General features: G+C 36.4%; 1 protein-coding gene across 1 annotated transcript in view; it reads left to right on the top strand.

The window, feature by feature from the left end:
- Window positions 1-27,313, top strand: part of TRHDE (thyrotropin releasing hormone degrading enzyme) — a 390,487-nt gene that overhangs the window by 331,722 nt on the left and 31,452 nt on the right. Inside the window, exons 13-15 of the mRNA XM_065887537.1 lie at window positions 23,310-23,457; window positions 25,303-25,400; window positions 25,865-25,972. Coding sequence (XP_065743609.1) covers window positions 23,310-23,457; window positions 25,303-25,400; window positions 25,865-25,972 — 354 coding nt within the window. The remainder of the gene's footprint in view (window positions 1-23,309; window positions 23,458-25,302; window positions 25,401-25,864; window positions 25,973-27,313) is intronic.

Genomic DNA, 27,313 nt, shown 5'->3' with positions numbered 1-27,313 from the left:
TACATTTCATTTTTAACTATTAACAATTTTGGGGGGTCCTTTTTACATTTTATTCATGAGTCAATAGCAGTTTGTACTTTAGGAAAAGTAAGAGAAGGGTGTGTGTGTCTATGTGTGTATATTCTAAAATATAAGTTATATGGGACTTTTAAACATATATTTTAAAATAGAAGTTATAAAAAAGGCTTATTTAAAACAACTAGTATGCTATTCTTCCTAATCTACATGCCTCAACTGGGGAGGTAAAGGAGAGAAAAACTGTTCTAATCTCTTCTTGTTCTTGAAATACAGTCTTCTTAAAAACACTATTTACCTCAGAAAATTACCAAGTAATAATTATTTAATTGTACAAGCAAAATTAAGTATACTTAACCACCTTTTGCCTCCACAAATGGATTGTGTAATATACCTAGCATGCAGTGGAAAACACATTGGTTGATTTACAATTATTAATTACCAGAGCTTAACATCAGTGACCATATCTCTATATTTAACTAGAATCAACATGGTCTTCAGCCACTTTTGTTTTCCAAATGTTTCAACTAAATTCCTACACTGCTTCTTTACATTGGAAAATCTTCAAGAAAACTTTACCTGATACCAGAGAAAAATTCCTGATAGATGGGATTGCCATCTATTTTGTTTCCTTTTTAATAAATGAAATGCTGATTTTTTGTTTGCTTTATATTCTTGGTCAGCAAATGGGGAATTCAAATGATACCTTCTGAAATTTAATCTTTTGAATACAAACCAGCTCCAAGCCCAGTATCTCCAAGTGAAGGACAGATCTCTACAAAATAAAAAAAAATCCGAGGAAATAATAAGTTGATTGTCTCTCACACAACTGATCCTCAGTGGTGGGGCTGGGACAGAATAAAATCTGCCATTCAAGAGAGGGAAAAATGGAAAAATAGGAGCCATTGAGAAGAACTCTTGGTGATGGACAAAGTTTCTTGATTAAATAATTCTGATTTTGCTTTTTGAGCATAGCTTCCTGGTCAGTTTTTCCTAGTAGTCTGGATCTGCCCTTTGAGAGACTCTTCCTTTTCCATCATCCTCCATGAACATATGTGAGGTGAGTCGTGGGCACATAATTGTTTCCTTGGGCACCACACAGTTTTATCGTTCCACTTCCAAGCCTGTAGAAGGTTGAGTGCCTAAGGGTTGTTTCAAGTCTTAAATAGTTACACATGCTTTTAGTCTAAGATTATATCATCTTTGGAAACAGAACCCCCTTAAAACCTTAGTAACCTTCTTATTTTTTTTTTTAGGCATACCCACTCCCACAATATTTTTGAGACTTAGTTCTCAGATTCTCTGTATCTCTTTGACATATTGGGGATTATCTTGTGTTCTTCAGCCTTCAACAGGAGAACTGGATTTAAGCTCATCTCCTGAGTTATATTCCTATTTGAAACGACTTACTATCAAGTAGACCAAGGGTTGTTATCCTTAAAAAACAGCCCATTGGTGAACTTGGGTTTGGCTCTATTTCAGCAAGACGGAATGGGACAGGGCATGGAGAAACATACAATAAGCTTTAAAATGCCAGTCTGGATATGCTCACTCTCTTTTGGTAGAAATCAATTACATGGTAATACCTAACTGAGAGGGAATCAGGTAAAGAAAATCTGGTTGTGTCCTCAGGATGAAAAAAGAAATTGATTTGGTCAAGAGCAAGCTGAATAATCAACAGATACCAATTGAATATGCTACCAGAAATACATGAGAACACTGGCTTCAACTCAACATTCTCAAGACCCAGATTAGCAGGACCAGTTTTTGTTTGTTTATTATGCTTTTGTTTAAAAAAATGTTCAGTTGAAGGAAATAAAATATATGTATTTCTACTTCCCTGCTTCCCCAACACCAACTGCCAATAACCAAAAAAAGGAAGAAAAAAAATAAAGAACAATTGACAAATACACTGAATTATGGGCCCAAATACAGAAGGATTCTGAAAATGGATGAAAGTATTTACAGACCGTCTATGGGACACAGAAATCTTAAAAATGAAAGGCACATCCATGAAGGGATGGTCTTATTTGGAATAATGGAATCTGGAGGCATGATGGGTTACATTGCTGAATCTTTCTCTACATGGAAGAGCAGGAAACAAATTCAGGCCTTAAAGAGAAGACATGCAAACTCCCACTTTTTGCAGGAAGCAGGGGCCAGAAATAGTGGGGTGGGGAAGAAATATATATGGCAGTTGGCTTGGCAACATTAATTGAGACAGCTGGAGAGAGACAATTAAATGCTAAATCTCCACAACAAGAACCTTCCATATGCAAGGATGAACTATGAATCACACAGCTCTCCAGCATATTCTGAAAGAGACTATGGAGCAGAAATATACCCCTAAACAGATGGAACCACTGATTTGATTAGAACCAGGTCTGAAATAACAAGCAGAAATATACCCCTAAACAGATGGAACCACTGATTTGATTAGAACCAGGTCTGAAATAGCAACACCACTAAATGTAAACTGCTACTGTCCCAGTCTATTCAGTATGATTGCTCTTTAGCCACAACCCATCAGCAACTACTTGTTAGATAGAACTACCCTTTTCAAATATGAGTGAAATTCAAACATATACCATCCTGAAAGCCATAAAACTGTGGAAAGATACCATAGGAAAGATAGTTAAGAATCATAGTAACAACTGAAGGACTAAAACATCAAGCAAAAAATTCACATATGCTCATCTATGTGATTTCCAAGAATGAAAATAAAGACGTGGTTTCTTTTGAGACAAGGGTTTAAAGAAAACAGAAAAAGATAAGGCAACAAAAAGAATAAAAGTGATCTGGCATTACAAGAAAGAAAGCTATATTAGAAGCAGGAAAAATTACATAGACACAGGGGAAAACATAGTCAGGGACGACATGGAGAATAAACTGGAGATAATTTAGATAAATGAAATGGAAAAAACAATGAAAATGTTAACGTAAACAAGAGACATGCAGTATGTTTGTATGTTGGTATATGTGTGTGTGGTGTGTGCACTTAATATTTATGAAAAAGAAGCAAGCAAATAAAAAAAATTGAAAGCATAGGAAGAGTAAACTTTCTTACAATAAAGAAGTGAACATGTAGATCAAAAGGGAACCCTGTGTTTAAGGAAAAAACTTACACAGAGCGATTAATATTAAGACATTTTGATGAATACCTTAGGCTTTAAAAATTAAACAGAACAGGTTACCTAGAAAGTGGAAAATTCAGACTGGCTCAGATTTCTGTAAGTAAAGTATATTTCAGTGGATAGAATACAAAGTCTTTTACGTAGTCAAGTTAACCTTTGAATGCAAAGGAGTGGTGGTAAGTCTTGAATCCACTTGTACATGGAACAAAGGAAACAAGGAAATTAAGGTTACACAATAGAGACAAATCTTTAAACCAAGAAAATTTAGAAATAATTCAGCTGGTAAAAATCTAGAAGGGGCATAAAAGTTAGAAAGTGTAAGTCTCATGATTTTCTTATTTTTCCTTATCAGGGACTCAGTGGATACAGATTTAACTATGGATAAATCCATAGAAAAAATTCTTTTAAGATAGTTACTTTGAAAGAAAGAGTAGCAAGTGTAAGTTTTTAAAGAGTGTTTTAGTCATATGGAGTGTCCTAGTTTTCTGTTATTTTTCTAAAACTCTCTAAGTTTTTTAAAAGATTTTGACCCTTTGTCATTTCTTTCTCCTAAATTTTTACTTTTTAATATTAAATATGTGATTCTCATGAAAATTATTATTGTACTATAATTGCACATTAAATAATAATGGGGCTTCCCTGGTGGCGCAGTGGTTGAGAGTCTGCCTGCCAATGCAGGGGACATGGGTTCGTGCCCCGGTCCGGGAAGATCCCACATGCCGCAGAGCAGCTGGGCCCGTGAGCCATGGCCGTTGAGCCTGCGCGTCCGGAGACTGTGCTCCGCAACGGGAGAGGCCACAACAGTGAGAGGCCCGCGTACTGCAAAAAAAAGAAAAAAAAAATTAATAATAATGATAATGAGTTTTATTAAATTAAGATTCCGGAATTATCTTCTCAAAAGAGTGGTTCTTTTACTGGAGAAATATTTCTAATTTTTACAATTATATATCACTTTCAATTTCAGTAATGTTGGAAATTGAAAACATTTTAGTAGAATAGAAAACATTTAAAACATATTATTCTTGTAAAAAAGGTATATATTTTAAGATAATGTAAATATATATACTTGTTCTGAATTAGCTAGCACTTTTTGGTATTGTTTGTATTTTCACTAATGCTTCAACTTTTAAAAATTACTTCCTACAAGTGATAATGAGGGGTAAATTTTCAGACAGTAAGCAAGGACTTAACTATAGGACTGTTATTAAAATTAATGAGTGTCATTGTTAGAACACAGTAAATCTATACCATTAATGTCCTCTGATTGCTAATCATCATTAAGGAGTTAGAACATCGTTATCATTACTTTTCCTAAGTTTTTTTTGAACATCTTCAACATTAAAGAAAATCAAGGAAAGGTTAAGGTCACATATTTCTGAGTTGGGGATCCAGATTAATTAAATGTTTCTATGTAAATAGTATATCTTCAGAATTTTGTGACACTGGAAGTTAAAGCTAAAATTGACAGGACAGCTATGTAGCTATTAGAGGAAGCTACTTCCCCCCCCCTAACTTCTGTCTCTGGAGGTCTTATAAATTGTCTACAAGTTAGTGTCCCAAAGGATAAAAATTATCTGTTATATAGTTGTTAGATGATTTCAAAAGTATTTCAACGTGCTTAAATTCCAAGAATTGAAAATGTCTCAAATCTAAAATTCCTTTTGGTACGAATTCTCAAATAAATTGATAGCATAGTTTCTTTAGTTTATACTGTTTATGCTCTTAACAGTTTACACTGTTTATACTCTTTCTACCCATTGACTTTGTACTCTTTGTGGCTCAGCAAGTTTGTTTAGCTTTGTCCTTACTTTAAATTATCATTTAGCATTCTTACGATGGAAACAAATTATCAAAAATCTCACTAACGTGCCTGCTTCCCCAAAAGGTGATTTCAAGGGGGCACAACTATCTTTTTCAAGGTATTAATCCTTTTTTCTATACAATGAATTATAGAGTAGAAGTCCTTTTTTCTATCTCATTGGTAGTAAAAGGTATTTTTACCTTCCACATTTCATCTGCAATGGCACTGAGTGGCTTTAAACTCTAATTTGGAATAGGGTATAATATTATGAGAGGCAGGAAAATATCACTTTAAATCATAAAGAATTAGATTAGATACTTCATTTCTCCATAAGATGAATATCTTTTACTAAGATTAGAGAAGGAGAAAATGCATGGCATGAGCAGAAGGTGTGTCCTTCTCTCTCCCTTTTCTCTCATTCACTGTTGTTGCTTGAAATTGTCTTTTTGACATGCTAGTAGCAGCTATGATTGAATTTAAGAGAAATGTGGATGATTGTTATCATTACCAAATGAAAAGACTTTTTTTCCTTTGATGCAACAGAAAATGTTTAATGAAAAACAAAATGCTTGTCACATGTTGTACAATCTACATAAGACAGATGATGGGATATTTCTATAGCTGATAGCTGAGTAAATCACCTCATTTTCATTGTTCCCACAATGTTGACCAACAGGCTGCCAGCCTGGCTTCCCACTTCTGATTTAAACACACGATTCAGAATGACTTTGGAGGGTTGGGATACTCACAGATTTATGGAGCAGTCATATGTGTGATTCTCATCACTGTACAGCAACCCTGTCATTTTTGTGACAGAGCCTGTTTGACTGGTTTGGGATTTATGAAGGAAATAATTCAGAACAGAGTAATAACTTTCCCTTGGCAATTACACTACCGTTTGGTACTTTGTCCCTAAGGGGAAAATGAATGTGCTGGGATCTATCCATGAGTTTAGTGGCTCTGTGTAAGGAACAAATCAAGGTCAGAATACAAGTGCAGAACATGTGGTTGCTGAATTCTAGTTCTGGTTCTTCAGCCTTAGGGCTCTCCACATTTGTGTGACACTTTATGGTTTACAAACTACCTATCCATTTCTCTTCTCTCAATGACCCTGGGAGGTAAATACCATTTCTCCCATTTGTAAAGAAGGAAACCGAGACTAAAAATGTTGCCTTCCTTGAAGTTTATTATTCAGCAAATATTTTTAAGCATTTGCAATGTGAAGGTTTTATGATGCATGCTGGGGATACAAAGATAAATAAAACTTAGTCCCTGCTTCAGTTTTTTAACTATTTATTATGAAGAATTTCAAATATATAAAAAAACCTCTAGAGCTATGTACCAAAGTCCCTGTATCCATTGCTCTGCATCAGCAATTATTAACTCATGGTCAGTCTTATTTCATTCATGTCCCCAACCAAACTTTCATACTATTTTGAAGTAAATTCTAGATATCAAATCATTTCTTCAAAAAAAAATCTTCACTATGTGTATCTAAAAAATGACATTATTAAACATGATGACCTAAAATTAGTATTTCCTCAATAATATCAAATATTCAGGGGAGTTCCCTGGTGGTCTAGTGGTTAGGATCCCAGGCTTTCACTGCCACGACCCGGGTTCAGTCCCTGGCCAGGGAACTGAGATTCCCCTAAGCTGCATAGTGCGGCCAAAAAAAAAAAAAAAAAAAAAAAAATCAAATACTCAAGAAGTGTTCAAATTTCCAGTTGTCTCATAAATGTCACTTTTTTTTTTTACAGTTTGTTTGAATTAGGATTCAAATGATACTACTGCACTGTGGTTAGTTGATGTGTTTTTCGATCACTTTTAAACTATTGGTTTTCTTCTTCACCATTAAAAAAATTTCTTTCCAAATTATTTGGTAAAGAATGATGTTGTTTGTCCTGTATGATTTCCCACAGCTTGGATTTTGCTGATTGCATCCCCACTCTGCATTTTCATGTGTTCCTCTGTCTTCTCTATCACCTATAAATTGGTAATCAAGTCTACAGGCTTAATTTAAGGCCTTTTAGCAAGTTAGCTTCAGAGTTGACTCTATATGAACACATAAAATAAAGAGTAGTCTCTCTTTTTATGATATTTGCAGCTATTTCTGTTCAGTGCCTAAATCTATTGTCACTAGAGCTTGCAAATGGTGATTCATTCAATCCTTTTCTGTTTATAAAAGAAATAGCTTTTCAAAGAGAAACTTGCTCTCATTTACTATTTGGTGACCCAGTGATACAGTTCTTAAGGAGAGACGGGATAAATGCTTGATTGTTTCCTTGCATTTTTCAGCATCAGAAATAATGAGCCAGTTCTCTGGCATAATGAGCCAGTTCTCTATGTAGTGACCAGTTATTTTGTTTTGTTTTGTTTTGAGTTAAGTATCATTTTGACCCATGGATTTAAGTATATTTGATAAGTTTAAATCCATTGCCGTTTTTATTCCTGTTGATACTCAGAATGTCTAACATTGGTCAGGAGCTTCTTCAAGTTGGCTGCAGAGCCCGGGTTAAATGGGATGCTATCACTTCGCTCTTGTTAGACTCCCTTTAGATATCAGTTAGATTTCACTTTAGGTGCCTCTTCTAAAAATCTTCCCAACTGAGTCATCACTGTCTTGTGCATGACTAGATTACAATCTCGGAAGTGTTTTGTTTTGTTTTCAAAATGCCTCCACTTTTTGGACTGTACTTTCTTGCTTAATTTCGTGTCAGTACAAAATTTAGACCTTAGCTGTACATTTAGAAAATTACATAGGGAATTATAGTGGCCGCATGTATGTAGCACTACCTCTGTGGATACCCTGGGGGTGGGATTGCCTTGATTTTGAGATTTCTTGTTGAGATTTTTAACTGAGGTGGGCTATCCAGGCCCAGGAGGTGCCCTACAGTTCTGTCCAGGAAGCGATTTCTCCAGTGCTTCATATGATTTTATTCAAGTCCTTTGCTCTTCCTTCTAAGCCTGAGTTTAGGACCCCAAATCACTTTCCATACCCTTAATTTGTTCCTTTCCCATAAGACCTTGAGATGGAAAACATCTTCTGTTGTTTGAAGCATTTCCTCTTATTTAAATTAAAGACTGTAATTTTATGTGATTACCTCTCCTTTTCTTTTTCAGAACACATTCTAGTGCTCTGTCGTTTTTACCTCTGTCAACAGTATTTCTGAAAGCAAAGTGTTGTTGTAATGCATGCTCTTCATGGTAGGTATGTTGCTCCTAACTGGTTAGCCTCTCCAGGCCAGTCTGAACTGTGGATGTTCCTTGCCTTACGGAGATTAGACTTGATAATGAAGAGGCCCAGGGAATGGGGGGGCAGCGGTGAAGAAAGTGGTTTTGGCAAAAGAGACACAAATGACCAAAGTCTAAAAGCTATATCTACAATGAGTCCACTAAGGCCTCCATTTCAAAGTCACTGTCATGGACCAAATCAGTCTCTCCTTCTACATCTGTTCTCTTATATTATTTTTTCTTCATAAGGCCCCCGGAGATTACTCCCACTTGATTTCCCCCTTATTCCTATCCTCATTTTTTTAACTAGAAGATGGGAAAAAGAATAAAAAAATTACTTCCTAGGCCTTTCGGAATAGTGGTTAAGAATGTCACGGGCTCGGAGCAGGAAGATTGGATTCAAATAACAGCAACATCCTTATTTGCAGTATGACCATGGAGAGGTTGAGTAACCTTTTTGAGCCTCAGTTGTTGTTTTTTTTGTTTGTTTTGGGCCTCTCACTGTTGTGGCCTCTCCCGTTGCGGAGCACAGGCTCCGGACGCGCAGGCTCAGCGGCCATGGCTCACGGGCCCAGCCGCTCCGCGGCGTGTGGGATCTTCCTGGACCAGGGCATGAACCCGTGTCCCCTGCATCGGCAGGCGGACTCTCAACCACTGTGCCACCAGGGAAGCCCCTTGAGCCTCAGTTTTGATCTGTATGATGAGGATAGTAATGTTGCTAATCTCAGAAGATTGTCATGAGGCTCTAATAACATAATGTATGTGTAGCACTTGGCATAGGGACTGGCACATAGGGAGTGCTGACTCTGTGTTGGCCACCACAGTGACTGCCTTTTTTTCCTTTGTCTGAGACCTGTGGCTGATGGATGATGCCTGAAAACATGAACTCAGATTTGCCAGGAACCACAATATGTTATAACTAGTAACATGAGAATTCGAATTTGGGTGTTCCATCCAAAGAAAATCATCTAGAATATGTAGAAGCATTGTGCACAAAGATGTTCATAGGTCTGTTACTTAAGATATGAAAAATGTATATACCCAAAATACTCAACAATGGTGAACTACACTTAGCTTCCCAACAGAATATTCTTAGAACTAATTTGAAAGTAATTATGAAGAATTCCTAATAATATGGAAAATTACTTTAAGTTAAATATATAAACTTACATACAATGTAATAAAATCTATATAAAAGACAAAACTTTGACATAAATATTAGACAAGAGGAGATATACCCAGTTATTTTTAGGTGACTTGGTTTGAGTGATGTTTTTCTCTTTCCTAGTTTCCTGTTATTCACACATTTCTCTAAAAAAGCAGGCTTATAGAAAGTTAGAAGCTCCACTGATTTATGGACCTTTAGGTTAATGATTTGATATCCTGATGTCAGTAAACTCAAATTCTGCAAAGTCATGCTGTAGTTTTTATTTGTTCTACTCCCATGTGGCTCTGTAGAGCATTGGAAAATTTCACTGCCCAGAAAGCAGAATTCCATACCAACTCTAAGCATTGTATTTTCCATGGAAATTATAAGCTACGTGGATAATTTTTCTGGTGTTCTTTCAGGCTATTTTCTGTATTTAAATTCTGGAATAAATCTTCTAATTAACTCAAAATGGAATATACAGCTTCCTGTATATACACTATATATTCTTTTAAAATGTGTTCATTGTTTAAATGATTTCTCCATAACCTTCCCATATCATCTGATGCTGTTTTTAGCAATTGAGCAACAACAAATAATGCATGGATAAGCTTTTGGAATTTTTTTTTCTGATACCTGCATAAGAAACTGTTTCTAAAACAAATCGCATGCATAGCCTGCCTTAAAAACAAAACAAAACAAAGCATTATGTCTGTTTTCATGTCATCGATTTCACTCAAGAGGTTATATATTTCTCATAAGCACAGTCTATATAGTAAGAGAGAGAAGATCAACTGGAAAATCATATTTCACTTCATTCTCATCTTGGAAGACCATGTGGCAATTTGAGTTTGCTCTCTCTTCCAGCTAGAGTCACCCTTTTAGAATATAAATCAGATCATGTCATTTCCCAGCTCAAAAACTTTTGGTGGCTTCCCATCACCTGTAGAAAAATGACCTGAAGCCCTTATTATTTAGAGCCTTCATGATCTAGCACCACCAACCTCTGTAACCTCAGGCCCTACTCTTTGTCTCAGGCTTATTCCACTTCAGCCACAAAGTCCCTTTTATTATCTTTCAAGATCCCAAATTTGTTCCTGTCTCAGGACTTTTGAACTTGCTGTTTCCTCAATCAGAATTCGCCTCCTGCCAGATTCACTCAGCCTGTTCTCTCACTTCATGCAGGTGTCTTCAGGGAGGCCTTTCCCTAAACACCCGATTTAAATTGTTCCCCCATAAATCTCCTTTCCCTAATATTGCTTAATTTCCCTTCATAGCCCTGAGATTTTATTAGCTATTTATTTGCGCTTCTGGTCTAAGGGTGATGAGTGCTGTGATCATGACATGTAAACAGATGTTAAAGAAAGGGAGAAAGAAAGCCTTTAACCTATTTCAAATGGGATTTGGGGAGGCAGACTCATGCAGGGGAACCAGGGGGAGCTTTCTTGTCAGTCCTGGCTTTGAATTCCATCCCTACCACTTATGAGCCGGGAGAGCTCAGCAAGGTGCTTCTCTTCTGTAAACTTTAGCTTCTTTATCTTAAAAAAAAAAAGGCGTAATAGTACTGATCTTGAAGCTTGTAAGGATAATAAACTGAAACAAACATGTCATTCCATAACAACGCACTGTAGGCGGAATACAGTCATTCCTCAATATAGTATAGCTTATACTAATTGATCGTTTTCTAAAAAATAAAATTAAATAAATTAGTTGACTTTGGTTGTAAAGCTAAGGCCTTTTTCATTTTTGAGGAAAACAGCTAACGTCTGTTGACTTCTCCAACTAAAGGCCAAACATTGACTTTGCTTCTTAACATTACTGAGTGCCTAGAGGACACTCTGAATTTAGATCATGGCTGATTTCTTGAGAAATTATGTTGGTAAATGAAGAAACAAGTTTGTGTGTGGAGAAAAAAGGATGGTTGTGGTGGTGGTAGTGGAACTATACAAGTTACAAAAATTATTTCTGGATGCTTTATTTTTTTTTTTTTTTGCGGTACGCGGGCCTCTCACTGTTGTGGCCTCTCCCGTTGTGGAGCACAGGCTCCGGACGCGCAGGTCATGGCTCACGGGCCCACCCGCTCCGCTGCATGTGGGATCTTCCCGGACCGGGGCACGAACCCGTGTCCCCCCCATCGGCAGGCGGACCCCCAACCACTGCGCCACCAGGGAAGCCCGATGCTTTATTTTTAATTATTAAATGTTGACAGAAGGAGGGAACTTAGAGATCATGTAATTCACTCTTGTCAATTTACTGACCAGGATAAAGAGATTTCCAAGCCCTCCCTCAATTTATTTAAATGCATGGTATAAAATAACACATAAAGGAGAGTAGCAGAGTTATTTATTAATCAGAGAAAAAAAGAATAGAGATGTTGTATAATGCCTCTGCTTTCTCACTGGCTATAAAGCTATTTTACTTTATTATAGGCTAACTTATTCAAAGCTATTGGCTAGTTAGCCATGGCCTTCTTGTCTTCTATCATGTGTATCATTAATAAACAAGATGAGCAAAAATACTACAAAGATCACTCCAATAGAATTTTTCCATCCTGCTGGTATTGTTTAACGTTAGAAAATTCTTAATTTAAAAAATATGGTTCTGTTTAAGTTTTAATATATTTGTAAAATGTGCTTATTTTTAAGAACTGACATTATTACCATAATTTAATTTAGTTTTGAGGAACATCTATTGAGTGCCTATTTTTTAAATTTTATAATTATCTTTTTATACAGCAAGTTCTTATTAGTTTTTGATTTTATACATATTAGTGCATATATGTCAATCCCAACCTCCCAATTCATCCCACCTTCCCCCCCATGTCTCTATTTCTGCCTTGCAAATTGGTTCACCTCTACCATTTTTCTAGATTCCACATATATACATTAATATACGATATTTTTTTCCTCTTTCTGACTTACTTCAATCTGTATGACAGTCTCTAGGTCCATCCATGTCTCTACAAATGACCGAATTTCGTTCCTTTTTATGGCTGAGTGATATTCCATTGTATATATGTAACACATCATCTTTATCCATTCATCTGTTGATGGGCACTTAGGTTCTATGACCTGGCTATTGTAAATAGCACTGCAGTGAACATTGGGGTGCATGTGTCTTTTTGAATTATGTTTTTTTAAGGGTATATGCCCAGTAGTGGGATTGCTGGGTCATATGTTAATTCTATTTTTAGTTTTCTAAGGAACCTCCATACTGTTCTCCATAGTGGCTGTATCAATTTACATTCCCACCAACAGTGCAAGAGTGTTCCCTTTTCTCCACACCCTCTCCAGCATTTGTTTTTTGTAGATTTTCTGATGATGCCCATTCTAGCTGGTGTGAGGTGATACCTCACTGTAGTTTTGATCTGCATGTATCTAATAATTAGTGATGTTGAGCATCCTTTCATGTGTTTCTTGGCCATCTGTACGTCTTCTTTGGAGAAATGTCTATTTAGGTCTTCTGCCCATTTTTGGATTGGGTTGTTTGTTTTTTTGATATTGAGCTGCATGAGCTATTTATATATTTTGGAGATTAATCCTTTGTCCGTTGATTCGTTTGCAAATATTTTCTCCCATGCTGAGGGCTGTCTTTTCATCTTGTTTATAGTTTCCTTTGCTGTGCAAAAGCTTTTAAGTTTCACTGGGTCCCATTTGTTTATTTTTGTTTTTATTTCCATTATTCTAGGAGGTGGTTTTAAAAAAGATCTTGCTATGATTTATGTCAAAGAGTGTTCTTCCTGTGTTTTCCTCTAAGAGTTTGATAGTGCCTGGTTTTACATTTAGGTCTTTAATCCATTTTGAATTTATTTTTGTGTGTGGTGTTAGGGAGTGTTCTAATTTCATTCTTTTACATGTAGCTGTCCACTTTTCCCAGCAACACTTATTGAAGAGACTGTTTTTTCTCCATTGTATATCTTTGCCTCCTTTGTCATAGATTAGTTGACCATAGGTGCATGGGTTTATGTCTGGGCTTTCTAACCTATTCCATTGATCTATATTTCTGTTTTTGTGCCAGAACCATATTGTCTTGATTACTATAGCTTTGTAGTAGAGTATGAAGCCAGAGAGTCTGATTCCTCCAGCTCTTGTTTTTTTCCCTGAAAATTGCTTTGGCTATTCGGGGTCTTTTGTGTCTCCATACAAATTTTAAGATTTTTTATTCTAGTTCTGTAAAAAATGCCACTGGTAATTTGATAGGGATTGCATTGAATCTGTAGATTGCTATGGGTAGAATAGTCATTTTCACAATATTGATTCTTCCAATCCAATAACATGGTATATCTCTCCATCTGTTTGTGTCATCTTAGATTTCTTTCATCAGTGTTTTATAGTTTTCTGAGTACAGGTGTTTTACCTCCTTAGGTAGGTTTGTTCCTAGGTATTTTATTCTTTTTGTTACAATGGTGGATGGGATTGTTTCCTTAATTTATCTTTCGTTGTTAGTGTATTGGAATGCAAGAGATTTCTGTGCATTAATTTTGTATCCTACTTTACCAAATTCATTGATTAGCTCTAGTAGTTTTCTGGTGGCACCTTTAGGATTATCTATATATACAGTATCATGTCATCTGCAAACAGTGAGAGTTTTACTTTTTTTCCAGTTTGGGTTCCTTTTATTTCTTTTTCTTCTCTGATTGCTGTGGCTAAGACTTCCAAAACTATGTTGAATAATAGTGGCGAGATTGGACATCCTTGTCTTCTTCCTGATCTTAGAGGAAATGCTTTCAGTTCTTCACCATTGAGAAGGATGTTTGCTGTGGGTTTGTCATATATGGCCTTTATTATGTTAAGGTAGGTTCACTCTGTGCCCACTTTCAGGAGAGTTTTTATCATAAATGGGTGTTGAATTTTGTCAAAAGCTTTTTCTGCATCTATCGAGATGATCATATGGTTTTTATTCTTCAGTTTGTTAATATGGTGTATCACATTGATTGATTTGCATATATTGAAGAATCCTTGCATCCCTGGAATAAATCCCACTTGATCATGGTGTATAATCCTTTTAATGTGTTGTTGGATTCTGTTTGCTAGCATTTTGTTGAGGATTTTTGTATCTATATTCAGCAGTGATATTGCTCTGTAAGTTTCTTTTTTTGTAATATATTTGTCTGGTTTTGTTATCAGGGTGATGGCCTCGTAGGATGAGTATGGGAGAGTTCCTCCCTCTGCTATATTTTGGAAGAGTTTGAGAAGGATGGGTATTAGCTCTTGTCTAAATGTTTGATAGAATTCACCTGTGAAGCCATCTGGTCCTGGATTTTGTTTGTTGGAAAATTTTTAATCACAGTTTCAATATCATTACTTGTGACTGGTCTGCTCATATTTTCTATTTCTTCCTGGTTCAGTCTTGGAAGGTTATACCTTCCTAAGAATTTGTCCATTACATCCAGGTTGTCCATTTTATTGGCACAGAGTTGCATGTAGTAATCTCTAATGATGCTTTGTGTTTCTGTGGTGTCTGCTGTAACTTCTCGTTTTCCATTTCTAATATTATTGAGTCCTCTCCTCCTTTTTCTTGATGAGTCTGGCTAAAGTTTTATCAATTTTGTTTATCTTCTCAAATAACCAGCTTTTAGTTTTATTGATCCTTGCTATTGTTTTCTTTGTTTCTATTTCATTTATTTTTGCTCTGATCTTTATGATTTCTTTCCTTCTACTAACTTTGGGTTTTGTTTGTTCTTCTTTCTCTAGTTCCTTTAGGTGTAAGGTTAGATTGTTTCTTTGAGATTTTTCTTGTTTCTTGAGGTAGGACTATATTACTGTTAACTTCCCTCTTAGAACTGCTTTTGCTGCATCCCATAGGTTTTGGATAGGTCGTGTTTCCATTGTCATTTGTTTCTAGGTATTTTTTGATTTCCTCTTTGTTTTCTTCAGTGACCTCTTGGTTTTTTAGTAACGTATTGTTTAGCCTCCATGTGTTTGTGTTTTGTACGTCTTTTTCCCTGTAATTGATTTCTAACCTCTTAGAGTTGTGGTTGGAGAAGATGCTTGATACGATTTCAGTTTTCTTCAATTTACTGAGGCTTGATTTGTGACTCAAGATGTGATCTATCCTGGAGAATGTTCCATGTCCACTTGAGAAGAAAGCGTAATCTGCTGTTTTTGGAAGGAATATCCTATAAATATCAATTAAATCTATCTGGTCTATTGTGTCATTTAAAGCTTGTGTTTTCTTATTAATTTTCTGTCTGGATGATCTGTCCATTGGTGTAAGTGAGGTGTTACAAAGTCCCTCACTATTATTGTGTTACTGTCGATTTCCTCTTTTATAGCTGTTAGCATTTGCCTTATGTGTTGAGGTGCTCCTATGCTGGGTGCATATATGTTTATAATTGTTATGTCTTCTTCTTGGATTGATCCCTTGATCATTATGTAGTGTCCTTCCTTGTCTCTTGTAACATTCTTTATTTTAAAGTCTATTTTATCTAATATGAGTATTGCTACTTCTGCTTTATTTTGATTTCCATTTGCATGGAATATCTTTTTCCATCCCCTCACTTTCAGTCTGAATGTGTCCCTAGGTCTGAAGTGGGTCTCTTGTAGACAGCATATATATGGGTCTTGTTTTGGTATCCATTCAGCGAGCCTGTGTGTTTTGTTTGGAGCATTTAATCCATTCAAATTTAACGTAATTATCGATACATATATTCCTATTGCCATTTTCTTAATTGTTTTGGGTTTGCTTTTGTAGGTCCTTTTCTTCTCTTGTGTTTCCCACTTAAAGAAGTTCCTTTAGCATTTTTTGTGGAGCTGGTTTGGTGGTGCTGAATTCTCTTAGCTTTTGCTTGTCTGTAAAGCTTTTGATTTCTCCATCAAATCTGAATGAGATCCTTGCCGGGTAGAGTAATCTTGGTTGTAGGTTCTTCCCTTTCATTACTTAAAATATATCTTGCCACTCCCTTCTGGCTTGTAGAGTTTCTGCTGAGAAATCAGTTGTTAACCTTATGGGAGTTCCCTTGTATGTTATTTGTTGTTATTCCCTTGTTGCTTTTAATAATTTTTCCATGTCTTTTATTTTTGTCAGTTTGATTACTATGTGTCTCAGTGTGTTTCTCTTGGGTTTATCCTGCCTGGGACTCTGTGCTTCCTGGACTTGGGTGGCTATTTCCTTTCCCATATTAGGGAAGTTTTCGACTATAACCTCTTCACATATTTTCTCAGTTCCTTTCTCTCTCTCTTCTCCTTCTGGGACCCCTATAATGGGAATGTTGGTGCGTTTACTGTTGTCCCAGAGGTCTCTTAGGTTGTCTTCATTTCTTTTCATTCTTCTTTTTTTATTCTGTTCTGTGGCAGTGATTTCCACCATTCTGTCTTCCAGGTCACTTATCGATTCTTCTGCCTCAGTTATTCTGCTATTGATTCCTTCTAGTGTATTTTTTATTTCAGTTATTGTATTGTTCATCTCTGTTTGTTTGTTCTTAAATTTTTCTAGGTCTTTGTTAAACATTTCTTGCATCTTCTCGATTTGCCTCCATTCTTTTTCTGAACTCCTGGATCATTTTCACCATCATTATTCTGAATATGTTTTTCTGGAAGGTTGCCTCTCTCCACTTCATTTAGTTGTTTTTCTGGGGTTTTATCTTGTTCCTTCATTTGGTACGTAGTTCTCTGCCTTTTCATTTTGTCTGTCTTTCTGTGAATGTGGTTTTCCTTCTGCAGACTTTAGTATTGTAGTTCTTCTGCTTCTGCTATCTGCCCTCTGGTGGATGAGGCTATCTAACAGGCTTGTGCAAGCTTCCTGATGGGAGGGACTGGTTGTGGGTAGAGCTGGCTGTTGCTCTGGTGGGCAGAGCTCAGTAAAACTTTAATCTGCTTGTGTGCTGATGGGTGGGGCTGAGTTCCTTCCCTGTTGATCATTTGGCTTGAGGTGACCCAGCACTGGAGCCTACAGGACCTTTGGTGGGTAATGGTAGACTCTGGGAGGGCTCACACCAAGGAGTACTTCCCAAAACTTCTGCTGCCAGGGTCCTTGTCCCTGTGGTGAGCCACAGCCACCCCCCACCTCTGCAGGAGACTCTCCAACACTAGCAAGTAGGTCTGGTTCAGTCTCCTATGGGGTCACTGCTCCTTCCCCTGGGTCCTGATGCGCACACTCCAAGAGTGGAGTCTCTGCCCCAGACCTGTTGAAGTCCTGCAGTCAAATCCTGCTAGCCTTCAAAGTCTGATTCTCTGGGAATTCCTCCTCCCCGTCAGACCCCCAGGCTGGGAAGCCTGACGTGGGGCTCATAATCTTCACTCCAGCGGGTGGACTTCCATGGTATAATTGTTCTCCAGTTTGTGAGTCACCCACCCAGCAGTTACGGGGTTTGATTTTATTGTGATTGAGCCCCTCCTACCATCTCGCTGTGGCTTCTCCTTTGTCTTTGAATGTAGGGTATCTTTTTTTTTTTTAATTTCATTTATTTATTTATTTATTTATGGCTGTTTTGGGTCTTCATTTCTGCGCGAGGGCTTTCTCCAGTTGCGGCGAGCGGGGGCCACTCTTCATCGCGGTGCGTGGGCCTCTCATTGTTGCGGCCTCTCTTGTTGTGGAGCACAAGCTCCAGATGCGCAGGCTCAGTAGTTGTGGCTCATGGGCCTAGTTGCTCCGCAGCATGTGGGATCTTCCCAGACCAGGGCTCGAACCCGTGTTCCCTGAATTGGCAGGCAGATTCTCAACCAATGTGCCACACCAGGGAAGCCCTGTAGGGTATCTTTTTTGTGAGTTCCATCATCCTGTTGATGACTGTTCAGCAGTTAGTTATGATTCTGGTGCTCTCGCAAGACAGAGTGACCGCATGTCCTTCTACTCTGCCATCTTGAACTTACAATATTGAGTGCCTATTTTGAACTAGATTCTGCAGTAGGCTATGGGGATAAAACGATGGGTAAAAAGAGTGCTTCATTTCCTTACAGATCTAAGTCCAGTGAGTGAGAAAGATAGTATCATGATAAAATTCTGATTAATATCATGATATTTATTATGAATAGGGGTGTTATCAAGGTGTTATGTGAGGTCAGAAAATAGGTGCCTAAGTCAGTTTTGGGAGAGGGCTTCCTGGAAAAAAAAGCAACAGGAGGACAAGGGACTATGAGACTCCTTTTTGTACAACTTCATGTTTGTAATTTTCTGGGGCTGCAAGTAAGTATAGCTGTCCCTTGGTATCCTTCAGGGATTGGTTTCAGGAACCCCCACAAATACGAAAATCCTCCAGTGCTCAGGTCCCTTATATAAAATGGCATAGTATTTGCATATAACCTGCGTACATCATCTAGAATACTTTAAATCATCTCTAGATTAATACTTATAATACCAAATACAATGTAAATATTATGTAAGTATTTGCCAGTATGCAGCAAATTCAAGTTTTGCCTTTTGGAACTTTCCGTAATTTTGGAATTTTTTATCCCAAATATTTTTTATCTACAGTTGGTTGAATCCACTGATATAGAACCCGTGGATGTGGAGGGCCGACTGTAACTTCCTTTTCGCCTCTGCTGCAGGCAACAGTTGCCAGTGCCTGAATCATATCTTTATTTTCTCTAGGAAATGACCAGATGGACCCATGGTTCACACAGATAACTCTCTTGTGTAGTTGCCTCTTTATTCTATGGTACTCCGAGGACTAGTGGAACTTTCAATCTTCCACCATAGGAATTTTCAATCTTCAACCATAGGATCTTCCCACAAAGAGCACATTGAAGTCTTTTAATAATGAATAACAAAGAAAAATAGATAAAATAGTAAACTTCTTAATTAAGCATTTCAGTAATTGCTTTAAAAATCTATGCCCTAGGGTTTCCCTGGTGGCGCAGTGGTTGAGAGTCCGCCTGCCGATGCAGGGGACACGGGTTCGTGCCCCGGTCAGGGAAGATCCCACGTGCCGCGGAGCGGCTGGGCCCGTGAGCCATGGCCGCTGAGCCTGCGCGTCCAGAGCCTGTGCTCCACATTGGGAAAGGCCACAACAGTGAGAGGCCCGCGTACCGAAAAAAAAAAAAAAAAAAAAAAAAGAAAATCTATGCCCTAAGGGACAGTTAAAGTATCTTCTCCATATAGGGTGAAATAATGTAGTAGGCTTATTGGCTTTAAATGAATATTCAGTTAATGAAAACTGGAGTATGATGCTCTGAAAAGTCTGAGGATTGTGCTTTTTATTTTTTCCTAAGTTTCAAGCACCCAGAAACCAATGGCTTTTAAAGAAAATTCATGGTAAAATAGGGTATTTGTGTGCAAGCCACCCATCATAGTAGATTTAAGAGCTAACATTCACAGGAATTCAGAGCAGCTTTTAAAAAGTAGTTTTGGATCTTAGGTGAAAACAAAGCCAGCTAAGATCAGTACACTTTAGCATCAGCTAATATAGTCTGATTTTAATCTTCTTCTTATAAAAATATTCTCTTGTATGCCTAAAAATATATTTCATTGCAAGCTCCCGTAAATTAGAGAAGGAGGAGGGGAGGGTATGTGTGTTGGGGGGGGCAGGGATGGGAGGAAGAACTGTATAGGTGCAATAGGCAATCTTTTATCCATTTCTTGAACTTTCCTCATTCGCTTCTCTTCTCCATTGTCTTTTCTTGATTCCTAACTCATTTCTTATGCCAAGCCCCACCTCAACAGTAGAGAAGATAAATATCTACAATTTCTTCCTAAAAGATTAATAAAACACATTTAGTTATACATGACATATTCTTTAAATTTGCTAATTCCACCCCCCCTCCATTTTTTAGCAACATTTCCCTGTGATGATGCAAATTTAAGGAAACTGCATTTCAGCATCAGGCCCCTAAGTGTGCTCCCTTCTGGGCTGATTACTTTGAGCTAATGTCATGTTCCATTCACTGGGATTCTACACACTTCCCCTATATTGATTACTTTATCAGTAGTAGTAATCACAGATATCATTACCAGCCAATTACACAAACACATATCTAAACTAGGTAACTTATTCACCAACATTATCTCATAGAAGTCTTAATTTTGTAATGAAGCTGATTATCCTCTTATCCAATTGAGTATAGCTACATATTTTGATTTAGTAGGCTAGATGCAAGTATATTGGATTATATAGTAGATGATTACTTACATATGTTTGTAACAACGCAAAATGAGGGCAATTTGAGTGTAATCTGTTTCTTATTCTATTTGAGGACTGCATTAGAGAAGCTAACTGCTTTAAAAAAAAATAGACCCAAACATATATTCGGATCAAAACAATAGAAGTGTATTTCCTGCTCACATAACAGAACTGGGTGTGAGAACTGGTACTTGGGGATGCAGTCATCCAGAGACCCAGGTGGGTTTCTGACATGTTCAATACAAGAGTTCAATACAAGGTCATCCTGGAAGATTCATTTTAGGGAAAAAGAACATGGAGGAGCCAATGAAAGATGTCTATGGGCTGACCTTGACAGTGAGGAATGCTTATATTCTACAGGCTAGAGCTTAGTCACGTGACCACACATAACTATCAAGGGAATAGGAATTATACTCTATTCCAGGAAGTAGAGGAGAACGTGGATTTTGGTGAGCAGTTAGCAATTTTTGGCATAAGCACTCAAAACAGAACCTGCTCCATTTCTTCATTTAATGAATACTTTTCTTTACTTGTCTTGTCATTATTTGGAATATCTATTAGGCTTGCTTTGCTTTAATTTTCTAACACTGTGTCAGATGACCTATAAAACCTAGATCTAAGCTCTGACTCCTAGAAGATTTGTACATAACATATCAAACAATTGAAGAGTGGGGGATATAAAAATTATAAGGGTTTTTTTTCAAAATTGTAAACAAATACATTATGCCCATATTGTGGTAATAATTTTTTCAGCAGGCTAAATTATAGATAAGTAGGTTAGAATAAAAGGGTTTTGGAGCTAAAAAAGATATCTCCTAGTTCAACCCTCTTATTTCACAGGTAAGGAATGTGGGGCTTGGAGAGATGAATTTGTTTAATTGTTCCAGAGGCACTCATGGTTCCAGGCTCGTCCTCAGTTTCATGCTCTTCCTTGGGTCCAAGTCTCTTTTCATAACATTATTTGTCATATTTTTAAATTTGTAGTTATATTTCTCACAAAACATAAGTCATTGAAAGATGTCCATCTGTTTATAGAGAAGAAATGAAACATAATAAATTATAACTGACATAAGGTAGTATGTTTAAATCTGTGAGAAAATAGACCCAAACACCTTTTTTGATTTTCTAAACTTACTTGAAGGGCCCTAATAAATTAGCTACATACTAAAGGTTCTTTTTTTTCTAATACCTTATTTTTCTTGTTTCCTCAACAAAAGAATAATGGCTTCTAGATAAATCTTATTCAACTCTAAAATTATATAATCCATGGTATGGAGATTACATAATTTTAGAGGAGGCAAATTTATGATCACCATGCCAATGAATATCTAGAATTAAAAGTTCAGGGGAAACAAATTATGAAATCTGAAATACTGTGGAAGCTGTGTTACTTTTAAGGAAAAAAACCAAATCATTACTTTTAAAACCCTTGTAAGCAAAATTTAACTGTTTTATTATGGTGCTACATTAGCAAAACTATGAAGTTTCTTATTTAATTGTTGCTGCCTTAGCCTAATTTCATGCTATTTCTGCAAGGATGTATAAAATGGAAACTGTACAAGAAAAGTGGCACAAATCTAGATGGAGTCCAAATCATACAAACTCTAGGAAATTTTATGGAAATGTAGAAATTTGGGGTTATTTTCATCATTCTTATTGATGTCAGACGTTAACTGTGGTTGATCTTATACCAGGAGTGAACCACAATCATCAGAGTGATGCTCGTTCATTTATTAAATCCAATAATCTTCAGAATTGGTTTTTATTATGAACATTATAAACACAGCTGCAAGTTAATATTTGTCTTTAGAGTAGTTTTTGCTTATCACACAAGTAAAGACTAAATAATCTGGCAAACTTGTTCGAAATGAAGATGAGAGAAGGCTTTGCTCTCTCCCTGTCCACCTTCTACCAAACACAAATAAAAAGGTCCATCTAATTTTGTGATGCCACAAAGAATAATGGTATGAAATGTAGGTAAAGAAGATAACCAGGCTTTGGTTGCTTTCATATTTACCTATCCCCTGTGTTAAAAGTCTGCATTCAGTTGATTAATGTAAAAAAAAAATCAGCAAAATACATAGTGTATTGTCATTTATATTGCTTTGATTTGCAAGGATTTTATATGCAATCTACTGTAGATTTTATATGTAGTCACTTCTTTCTGGATCATCTTTTGGATATACCCTCTTTAAACGTGGGCAGCATGTGTTGAGATAGCTTTAAAAAGCTACAGTTTCATATTTTCCAAAGAATCTGACATTGGTCCCCACAGTGACACAGCATCTATTGAAAATAATAAACGGGAAGAGTCTATTTCTTTAACATTTTTGTAATTTGGACTTAAAATCTAACTCTAATCTTCATAGGTGTTATAGAAAGCATTTATTTTTTTAAACAGGAAGGTTTGAAAAATGCTTGTATGGTAATATAACATAGATACAGTCAAAACTGTAAATTGCTATTTTAATTTGATTATCCTTTTGAAAACAACCTGGATTAAACAGCATTTATACAGCGCTATATGAAAAGTAAAGAGAATGTGTTGAGAAACCAGAATTTCATTTCAGTAATCAATTATTTTCAATTACTTGTGACTGCTGAAATGTTTCTGTGAAGGAAAATACCTAGAGTTGATTTATTCAAATTCCACAATTCTTTCCTTTTTAAAAACATGCATTCTGATATTTTTGTGTTCATTCAAATTTTTAACTCCCCAACTCTGTATGTATTAAGGGACATTGGCATCCTAAGTAGGACTATATTTTAAAAGTGAGTTATTTTTATAGTACTGAGTATGGCTTCTTTATACTGTGATGAATCTTGCTTTCTGCCTTTTATTTGCATAAGTAAAATCTTCATTTTTGCATCATCATGTATCTTTTCTGCATATAATTAACATTAACTTTTTTGGCTGTGCAGAGCTGGCTATTTGCCTCAGAATATTCCCCTGGAGATTATCAGATACCTGTCTGAGGAGAAGGATTTTCTTCCTTGGCACGCCGCCAGCCGAGCTCTTTATCCTCTAGATAAATTACTGGACCGCATGGAGAAATACAATGTCTTCAATGTAAAAAGATATATTTTCTTCTTTCTTATTTTCAGAAGATAAACTGTTTTCTCATTATCTACTATATTCAACTGATCCTGAGTTATTTTAGTTTCTTCTAATTTGTGCTATTTTTATCCTGATCTTCTGTGCAACGCCAATGGCAAATTCTTGAAGAAGAAATGTAATACACGCTACTTTTTGTTCTAGCCTAAAAGGGTCAATTAAGCTTAAATGCCTCAGAATTTAAGAACAAATACACATGGCACATCCTTAAAGTTCAAACTTAGTTCCCTAGAGTTAAAGGGCTCTGTGTTCACAAAGGACTTAACCTGGGGAGAGGGATCCAAAGATCTTCACAGAATATAGACAGTTTCAGTAAAGGTTCTTAAGTCATTAGTTTTAACCAAAATGACATAGTGAATTCAATTCACTTCCTTAATTAACAAGGATAAGATCAACGTTGAGGCAAAAGCCCATTCATAATTGGGTCCAAGGGGATATAGGAGAGCAAACAACAGATAATCCAAATAGACCTGAAGACATGACAAACATTCCAAAATGTTACCTGACCAGATTTTCTAAGCTTGAAGACTTGGAAAACCAGAATTGCACTGCTGACACCACCTAATCTAATAATCATTTTGAATAAGATTAGGATTAAATACTGCTAATGAGCTTTTGATTCCAAAATTTCTTATCACCAGTGAAGATTTGCATATGAGAATATGTCTCTGTAACTCCTGTCACCTTTGGGCACTATTTATTTCTTTTTAGTTATTTCAAGACTCTGCCCTGTGTCTTATAAAATCATCCTAATTTATGACATACTGGGCTCTGCTAATTAACCTACGCATTTGGAGTGACTCGAGACTAGATTGCTATGACATGAAATCTGTTTATTAGAGCCATCTAAACTGTGTGATGTCCATAAGAGTTGCTTCTTTCTATTTTACCCAAAACCTACATGAAAGCACCTCTGTTTTAATATTTTTTTAAATGGGAATAATCCTGGCTTGACTGTTCATTGTTGTTAGTTTTGTCTAAGCCCTTGAAACAGACATGCGTGGAAATGTATCATTACAGTTATGGTATAATTTTTATCTGCTGGAGAAGGACTTACTACTCTTTTCTTCTTAATACAGAGACACTGCAATATTAAACTTATGTAAAGCAAAATACATTTTTGTATATATTTGCACTTTAGAATAGTATATCATGTCAGACACCTCATTTTCAATAATAAGAATTGCTTTTACTGTAATTTCAGTGCTTTCGTTCCATTGACAAAATCCAAGGACCACATTAAAGTGAGGAGAGCATATCTTACCTTGCTACTGATATTTAAATATATCATTAGATGAATGGATTTTGACTTTGAAATACCACATTTTACTAAAGAGTGTTCTGTGTACGTCAGGTTCAAAAAGGCTAGGCTATTGACTGGGCTTATAGCACAGTTTTGCATTAAATATGGTCTATTGACATAAAACACATAAATATTAGGTGCTTATTTTCATAAACTATATCTACATACATTTATGGTTTCATTATCAATATTCCTCACTTTTCTTGTTCTGCAAAAATTATCATCTCAAATATTTAATAGTGCAAATTACTTAATTGTTCAGTAGGAAGTAAAGAGTAGACTTCCATCATTGCAACTGTGTTTTACACTAATTTTCTATATTTGAAATATCAAGTTGAATAAAATTATAATAGAGCATTACCATGCCCATAATTTTACTGATATTTCAAAGTTGGTTCATTTAGAAAATGTTTTATTTTTACTGTATAATTTTACTTGTCAGCATGGAGTGATTTGAAAATGATATTATCGTTATTTCTCCTACCCCCCCCATTTAGGAATATATTTTAAAGCAAGTTGCAACAACGTACATCAAGCTTGGTTGGCCAAAAAACAATTTTAATGGATCTCTTGTTCAAGCATCCTACCAACATGAGTATGGTTTTATTTTCTTATTTGCTTTTTTCCCCCAGAACTGTACAGTAACACAGCACTAAAACCACTGTGACTTTAGCAGCATGAGACGATCTTACTTTCATTCTGCATCTTTCATTTCCCTCTCCTGGGAGGGCTTCTGATGGGCAGCACAGTTTCCACCACCTGGTACTGAGAACAAAGGCTTTTCTTTGCCATGTTTTAATTTAAGATCTGCCTCTATTGGTAAAGTTGAGATCCAAACCCGTACCCCTCACTATAGTACTGTTTCCAGAGAAGACTTTTTTATGTATAACTTCTACTCTGCTTAGTTATCTCTTGCTCAGCAAAATGGAATTTCCATATCTGAAAATTAATTTTGTGCGAATTATTTACTTATCTACTGTAATGTAGTGTAATGAGTTTCCTTTTCTCTCTAGATATTAACAGTTTGTTAATTTTTCTTTTCCTTTTGATGATACCCAGAGAGCTACGTAGAGAAGTTATAATGCTAGCATGTAGTTTTGGCAACAAGCACTGTCACCAACAGGCATCAACGCTTATTTCAGATTGGATTTCCAGCAACAGAAACAGGTAAGTTGAACCAAATCCTGTATTTCTGATATGATTTATACTGCTTTCAGATTCTCAGTGGATGCATTTCATTTATCAACTGGAGAAAAACAAGACAAGAAAAAAACACTGCAAAACTTTGTTTCAGGTTCACAGCTTACAAAGCAACAGCATGAAAGCCACAATACACATATCTTTGGAATGTTTTATGTAGTTTTAAACTACCTTTCTTAATCCAGACTTATTCTTCAAATACAGGGTGTCACCTTATTTTAAATTTTGATAGCTTTGCTATCCCATGAGAACAAAATAAATTTAGATCAAACTCTAAGTTTCTTTAGAAAGGTTGTGGTATTTATTTATAAAACAACTGTGAGCATTTTGATATAAATGAAGTAGCATAGCAAATGTTAACATTAAAAATTAAAAACAAAAAGGTTATGAAAAACCTTTACTCTTTTAGTGTCCCTTGACAGAAACCTTAAACTTGTATCTTGGAATTTCACAGTACAGTATTTTAATACATAATGTGAGGTTAAAAATATTTAATAGTATTATTATTATTATTTTTGTGTGGTACATGGGCCTCTCACTGTTGTGGCCTCTCCCGCTGCGGAGCACAGGCTCCAGACGCGCAGGCTCAGCGGTCATGGCTCACGGGCCCAGCCACTCCGCGGCATGTGGGATCTTCCCGGACTGGGGCATGAATCCGTGTCCCCTGCATCGGCAGGTGGACTCTCAACCACTGCGCCACCAGGGAAGCCCTAATAGTATTATTTTTGATTTAAATATTATACTGAATGTCAGTTGTTAATGTTAATGAAAAGAATATTAAATATATGAAATAATCAAAGATCGGTGATTTTCTTACTATAGTTTCCTAAACCTTTTTAGGTGTCTTTGAATTTCCAAGGATCATTATATTACATTTCTTTTTACGCTTTGGGCAATTTGTAATCACTCCTCTCCAGTCTTTGTCCACCGTGTTAAAGAGAGTCCGATCAGAAGAATGAGGAGCTAGGGAACAATCTGTTCAGATGATTCTATTTTACATGGTACAGGAGGCTTGTCCTTCATATGAGTGACTGAGATGACCCCATAAGCAACAGAGAAAGAGACTTGTTGTAGAAGAACGTTGAGAACCACAGACAGTGTCATCTGTTTATGGAACAAATTGGTATTTGTCTTGCTGAGAGTTGTTTAAGTTTAAATTTAGTACCTGAATCTAGATCAAAACGTAGCTCTCCTGCTTTAAAAGTCTGTGAGGGAAATCTTTCACTGCATTACTTAGTAATTAATCAGAACATCTCACCTTCTCTAGAGTTTTCCTGTTTTCTCTTTAAGTTAATCGGTCTTAGTCGT

Source organism: Phocoena phocoena, chromosome 11, assembly GCF_963924675.1.
Source record: "Phocoena phocoena chromosome 11, mPhoPho1.1, whole genome shotgun sequence".
Lineage (NCBI taxonomy): Eukaryota > Metazoa > Chordata > Mammalia > Artiodactyla > Phocoenidae > Phocoena > Phocoena phocoena.
This window is presented reverse-complemented; position numbering and strand designations above follow the sequence as displayed.